Source organism: Conger conger, chromosome 10 (assembly GCF_963514075.1).
Source record: "Conger conger chromosome 10, fConCon1.1, whole genome shotgun sequence".
NCBI lineage: Eukaryota > Metazoa > Chordata > Actinopteri > Anguilliformes > Congridae > Conger > Conger conger.
The window spans coordinates 23,027,052-23,034,206 of NC_083769.1; the positions used below are offsets into that span (position 1 = coordinate 23,027,052).

The 7,155-nt window shown below is 44.1% G+C and overlaps 1 protein-coding gene across 1 annotated transcript; it reads right to left on the reverse strand.

Annotated features, from left to right (window-relative positions):
* Positions 1-2,003: 2,003 nt before the first annotated feature.
* Positions 2,004-5,846, reverse strand: mipa (major intrinsic protein of lens fiber a). The gene is made up of 4 exons (XM_061257522.1): positions 5,414-5,846; positions 4,113-4,277; positions 3,332-3,412; positions 2,004-3,076 (listed from the first exon to the last, which is right to left on the reverse strand). Exons 1-4 carry the CDS (start codon positions 5,771-5,773, stop codon positions 2,891-2,893), a joined length of 792 nt encoding a protein of 263 aa, XP_061113506.1. The 5' UTR covers positions 5,774-5,846; the 3' UTR covers positions 2,004-2,890.
* Positions 5,847-7,155: the final 1,309 nt, after the last annotated feature.

A 7,155-nucleotide genomic window follows, 5' to 3' on the forward strand; every position in this document is an offset into this window, starting at 1 on the left:
ATTCAGTTGGGGTGCAGTAACAAGGAGAAACCAGTTGGCAAAGAGTCAAGCAAATTCTACACTGCTGTAGTAGAATTGCAAGGCACGCTTGGTGAGGTCATCCACTGGCTCATTGAACATAGTAACGCTGATTTAAAAAAAAAAAGGAAAATCGTCAATAGCTACCAATGAGAAAGTGAAGAAAGATTACTGTAACATATTATTACCAAAGAGATCTTGGAAAATAAAAAATATATTCAGGTTATAAAAACCGGATTTTTTTTTTAATGGAACCAAACCAAACGTATATCTAATCCCTGCTTGAACAATCAACGAATGTTGCAATTCCGTTTCTTTCCAGTTGAGTCTGTCATTTCGGTGAGCGTGTCAAAGTGAATAAAACACATAAAGAAGAGAAAGAAAATAATAAATGGATTAAAACAGTGGATCAAATGTGTAGAAAGCGCTTGATGTTGTCAGGGAGACCAAGTCTTCTGTATCTATAAAATCAGAGCGTTACTAAGTTGCTACTATATTACCGGCCCCGTTTAATCATATACTGTAATATTGCTTACTACAGTACGTGTTAAGTTTCAACAATCGAAAAAAATAAATAGGCCTACCTTTACCCTATACATCGCAGGCCTACCTTTATCCTATACATCACAGATCTCATTACTAGAGCAAACATATTCTAGTTTGATTGCCAACACCTCAAAACACTCCTTCTAACCGAAATATCATTCAACTGAACAAGTGACTGTTTCTTCCAAACTTTTTCAAGTTTTTTTTTTTTTTTTTTTTACAACTTTCAATCTTAATTTCAAATACTATGTAAAAAATCATTATAATCAAGTAGACAATCTCGAACAATCACGTTTTGTTAAATAACCAGGCTCTTGGTGAGAAGCTGCTCAGATTAGCCATGAAAGCGAACTTTGGTGCAGAGTAGATCCTGTCCACATTCAGTGATCATTTGTTATGTGTATTCGTAATGTAACAGATCTACTGGAAAAGAGAAGTCATCCAGACGATTAAAGATTTGTATATCTGCACAATCAATTAAAATTTATACAGACACATCTCTCTCTCTCTCTCTCTCTCTCTCTCTCTCTCACACACACACACACACACACACCCACACCCTCCATAATTCCAACATTTACGCATGCACGCTCTCTCGCACCATCTCTTTTCACATACACACACATTCAAACAGAAACAAAATATTTCCTGAACTGAACAAGTCCACCTTCAACTCTTTCTTTCCTCTTCCATCTCACGAAGGTACCATAATCTTATTTCACATGCCACACTAAAACAATATACTTTTCTGTGCAGATGTGAGTTAATTCGTGTAGGCTACCTCATCAGATCATCAACCCACAAAGTAGGCTTCCAAATCATTGGATCCTGTTGGATTTAAGGAAATCCATTCCCTGCTACTGTACAAGCGGTGTGAACTAACACCATCCTTAGATTGTGAAGATAATGAATCTATCAAAACATAATGTCCTGCATCAACAGAACTTGCATCTCTGCATATGCAGGAAAATGGAAATGTAAACCCACTCAGCCGATCGCACAGTGAAAAATTAGGCCCTACAAGTCATACATGCTGCAAGGCCAAAGTAAAAGACACTGTATTCACCTATTAATACTAAGCATTAGAAGTGTTCTCTTTCAGCTCATTACCGCTAAAGACCAGTATGTCTTTGCCAGCACTTTGTTTATCATTTTCAAAGTAAGTGTAACAATAAAATCAAAGCTCTGTTTTATGTTTCATATCAATAAACTGATGAACAAAACAAAAATAAAAAATCAACTTCAAGTGTGTAAATGCAGAAATCATTGATGTGTGTCTACATACAGTATGTGTGTGTATGCATGTGTGGGGTGTACATACACCACACATAGACATATACGCACACATGCATTAATACATTTTAGGTGTACATACATATAAAATAAATATTAGAAAAAAAAAGAAAATGTTTGAATAGCTTTCAGGTAAGAAAAGACAGTTTAGTGTTGTGTTGTTTGTGTTTATTTCTCATTTAAATGGCGTGGGAATTGCTTACTGGTCCTTAAAAACGAGACTCTTAGTCTAAGTTACACAGGGGCCAGGCTGGAATGTAGCATCATTTTCTCCATTGTATCTTTGTGGGGAAAAACTGGAAAAAAGGTCAAAATTTGAATAAAATTACAGTGAATACACTGTATGGGGAGAGGTATTTAAATACATTAATAAATAAAAAATAAATAAAACATAAGCAACAGCAGTATGATACAAACACTGGTGAGCAGTAGTGAAAAGGCATAAATTTAAAAAAATCAGTAAACACACACACACACACACACACACACACACACACTGAAAATAAATAAAAAATAAAATAGCATAAACCCTGGTAAATTTGAATGTTATCACACGTCCATGTGCTGGAAATGCAGAAACAACACAGGAAAACGAAAGCTCAAGGTCGGAAGGGTTTGAAGATGAGTAGTGTTCAAAAGTCTGAAGTCTGGAGCTCACTCCTGAAAGACCACAGCAGAGAGAGACGCCGCTTTCCTGAGCAATCTGCGCCCGCCCCGCCCCGCCCCTGCCTCCCTCTCCCATGCCCCAGGAGTGCTTCCTCTTCCTGTTTCTGTCCTGCGGTCCCAGGGGCGGAACGGGTACTAGGGGTGGGGGGGTGGCTGAGTGACTGTAGAGTGCTTGTTGCTCCTATTTGAGTATATCAGGTGAGGACATGGCACAGTTGCAGTGGCTATGTGTATGCACGCACATGAGTGTGTCTGTGTGTGTGTGTGTGTGTGTTTGTGTGTGTGAGTGTGTGAGTGTGTGTGCGTGTGTGTGTGCGTGAGTGTTTTCCGTGTGCGTGTGCGTATGGTTGGGCGTGGCAGTGCGGGGTTACAGGGCCTGGGTCTTGAGCTCGGCCGGCTCTCCCCGGGTGTCCTGCTGGTTCTCCCTCTCTGGGGGCCGGCTGCCCTTCAGGGTGGCCAGTCTCTCGGACAGACCGCGCATGCGCGGGAACAGCATAAAGTCATACAGCAACGCCCCCATGGCGCCTCCAATCATGGGTCCCACCCAGTAGACCTGCAGTGCACACAAACACACACGTGACAAGGGGTTGGTTATCTATATAACATTCCTATATACCTAAACATACTACCAAATAATGATGATCAAACCAGAAGATTAAACATATTTATGTGTAAGTGCATCTAATAAAATATGGTTATATTTCATTAGAAATCAGTCCTGTTAATATTTACAGAAAAGTAACTCTCGTTGTGAGGCAAAAGCTCTGCATTTCCCCTGAGGACTGTGGTGAAGGTCAGTGTAGCTCACCCAGTGGTTGACAAAGTTCCTGAGGAGCACGGCGGGAGCGAAGGATCTGGCGGGATTCATTCCGGCTCCTGTGTAGTACATCTGAAACACAGAGGTGTGGTCTTAGGACAAGCAGCCATGTTCGCAAACTTTCAAGTGCACAAGAAGCTCTGACAGGAAACAAGATGAATCTTAATCACAAAACCAAAACCCCATAAGTAAGCAAACAGAATCAGAATTCATTTGATCGACCATATACATCCTAAAAAATACATTATTATTGTTGACATATAGAGACTAAGTTGTCAATACTGATCTTAGATTCTGATTAAAATCTAGCCATTTATACTCTCCTTAAATGCTATTAATGCTGTCTGTAACCATTAATGTGACTTAATATTGAGGTTGGAAATCGTTGATAATCTTTGGAGCTTAATAAATTGGAAAGGACTAAGAGTCTTTTGCTTTACAGTTCTGTCTGTTCTGTCTTTGCCAAATTTGAATCGTTCTTCTCCAGGGTACTTTACAGTACATATTTAATATATTATTCATTTATAAAGACGAATATTCACTCAAAAGCCTTCAGATTTAGTACACAATAGAAGTAGATTTAGTACACTAAAAAGTGTCTTTAACTAGTATGAAAAATATATATCACAACCCCCTGAAGAACAGAGCTCAGTGGCTCTTTGATTTAAATATTCCTACAGTAACATTTTGGACACGGGGGAGAGTCTTTTGATCAGTTCATATGAATGGATATTAGCAGAGCATGCTGGGGGCTTGGCTCAGTCCTCCTCACCCCGAGCAGGTGTCCCAGCATGACGGAGAAGCCGATGGAGAGGGCGGCCGAGCCCATGCGGCCGTTGCGTCGCTCGTCCGTCACGGCGAAGATGCAGACCACCAGCTGCAGGGTGAGGAAGATCTCCATGGTGGTGGCCATGCCCTGGCTGATCCCCGGCTGCAGCTATGGGAGGAGAGCACATCTGTGAGCGATGCTCTGAGACACCACTTCTAATCATAACCTGCAACGTGCAAGGGACGGGTTTCTCCCCTACCCCAGCAAGGCCCTCCTTTCTACCCACACCTCCCTGGGGTGTGGTGACCTCCAAATGCACCACAACTCTCCATGTGCTGAATATGCTGCACTGTGTTGAATAGTCACCAAACACTCCAGTTTTGTTACTAAATGTACTGCTCATGGAAAGATTGCTGAAAGGAGCCAGACAGAAACAACATTCCAACACAATAACAGCAAACATGGTCAAAGAGACGAATCAAAGTATTCTTTCGCTGACCCCTGGGATGCAGCTGAGAAACACTAAGAAATGTGTTCTTCAGCCAGGTCACGAAGCAGACTTGTTCCATCATGAATGATGAGTCATATCAATACCACCTGCACACACACAATCCACTACTCCTGACCAATCACCAATCACCAATCACCAATGGACAGAGTGCAATACGCCCTGTCACTGGCATGTGTACCCAACGTGTATGCACAGTGCAAACAAAATTAGTCTTGTCAAATTTCCCCCTTTCCTCTCAGTGAGGTCTAAGGCTGTCACCAGAGAGGGAACACAAACACCTACAGTGCTGAGTGCAGGCTGTGCCTTTACCAAGAGCATCTTTGTTCCAAGGCCCCAATGCATTTCTTGAGTGCAGATTGGAAATTTTGAAAATATGAAATATGCTGTCTAATTGACAATTACCCAGCATTGTGTTTAAAATATATATATAATAAGGTCTGACTAATTTGACTTAAAGAGGATGTGTCTGTGTGTGTGTGTGTTGTGCTTGTGTTTGTGTGGGTGTGTGTTCGTGAGACTGTGAGTGAGAGACGGAGCTTGGTGTCCTGAAAGGAAACACCCTTTTTATGTCAATATTCAGCCTGAGAGACAGAGAGGCAGGCAATTTTCCAAATCCAGCCCTATTTTTGACCTTTCCCATGTTTTCTTGGGAACTTGGCAGCATTTGAATCCTTTTTTTTTTTTCCTAAACCCAGTGAACTTTCCACATAAACAGTTCAGCTGTTCTTCATAAAAAGGGATAAAGCCTGACCCTCAAACATCAACTGGAGATGGAGTCAGCCCAGGTGCTTACCGTGTTGAGGGCCATGGTGCCCCGCATGTTGTGTGGCGTGACCCCGTAGAGCACGGCGGCCCCGGCCAGGGCCCCCAGCAGCTGGGCGGCCCAGTAGAACACAGCGCGGAACAGGGACATCTGCGAGCCGATCAGGTAGGCGAAGGTGACGGCGGGGTTGATGTGGCCCCCGCTGATGTGGCCCATGGACTGGATGAGCGTGGCGGCCGCCAGCCCAAAGCAGAAGGCCACGTACATGACGTTGTGAGGGGCGGTGGTCCAGCGGAGCGCCGCGCCCATGCCGAAAAACACGAAGAACATGGTGCCGTAGAACTCGGCGAAGACCGCCCGCCAGAACAACATGGACCGGAACTCCCACATGTTGAGCGAAGGATCAGACACTCCTCAGGGGGGATGGGGGGATGAAAGGACCCTCTGAACTCTTAAAGGGTAAATAAACTCAACAAACACAAGCTTTCCCTTTAGAGTCTCTCGGTGCACGTCACTAAGTTCACCGATTTTAGAAGTAAACAAATGACAGAAGAAAGAGAACAAAATATGAAGAAAGTGTAAAACAAATTGTAAAAGTTCACGACTTCTTCTGATCTACACTAAGGCCAAGCCTCTGCAGGTACAGTCTGACATGTAGCTAAGCAACTGCTTTTAGTTTCTTCCGCCACATCTGCTGTTGGAGGCTGCAGGCGTTTGTCATAGAGACACTGCTTTCTGTCAGGAGGACCAATGAGGCATCTATGCGAGGATGAGGAGGATTTGGATCAGTACAGAAACAGGGAGAGACAGAGGTCGAGCATGTCCTACAGACATTGGGTCGCTCTGAGCGAGTGAAGAGGAGCAGCGGGGGATTTATAGCGCCCTGGTGCCATGGTGACGGAATAATCCCCGGGCAGGAGGGGAGGGGGGAGCAGGGGGTGGGGGTTGGGAGTGCGCACGGGACCATTAAACAAAAAAAACAAAAAATCTTAACCCTTTTATCACCCTAACCCTGATCCCCCCATAGTCACACAAAACCCCCATCTCTCTACATCCTAAACGAAATCAATTGCACCAGCAGAGTACATGTTCGTCCAGTGGTTTTTTACCCCCAAGCCACAAACTGCCATGCGGTCAGCCATAATTGAATGCTTTGCCTTTATGAGAGATTACGTTCTTCAACACTGCTGGAGGATAAGGACTGTTAGGAATGCTAATCTAAAACAGCTCATTCATGGTCTTTATCTAGAAGGTTTGTTTTAAGGTGCTGTTTGATGCATGTGTAAAGCACGTGGGGAGAGGACACTGAATCATGTAACAGAAATGGCTTTGAAGATTGACCAGGTGACTGAGAGGTCAGTGTTCTGGGGACGGGGGAACAGTGAAGGCGCTCTGTGGGTACGATAACGGGGGAACAGTGAAGGCGCTCTGTGGGTACGATGACGGGGGAACAGTGAAGGCGCTGTGTGGGTACGATGACGGGGGAACAGTGAAGGACCCCAGCAGCGTGTGGAGCCGGTGTCAGAGCACAACGCTCGGCCTGCCACATTGTCATCCGCGCGTGGATAAGCGCTGACATGCAGAAACCACAGAACAATAGCCCCAGGAAACCGCCATGGACAAGAGGCCCCAAACGGAAGCATCTAGAACCAACAACCTGTGCGTGTTCAGCCCCAAAACACCTGATCCCGGCAAATCCATTGTTTCCAATGGCCATGCATCTGTCCCCAGGACAGTTTATATATTACAAACATGCTGAGCGCACAGTATTT

Excerpts from the sequence above, each read along its gene's own strand:
- mipa (XM_061257522.1), bottom strand. The coding sequence starts at position 5,773 with ATGTGGGAGTTCCGGTCCATGTTGTTCTGGCGGGCGGTCTTCGCCGAG. Across the intron at positions 3,413-4,112 it reads TGCTGGGACACCTGCTCGGG|ATGTACTACACAGGAGCCGG; the intron begins GTGAGGAGGACT and ends TCTGTGTTTCAG. Across the intron at positions 3,077-3,331 it reads GGAACTTTGTCAACCACTGG|GTCTACTGGGTGGGACCCAT; the intron begins GTGAGCTACACT and ends TGTGCACTGCAG.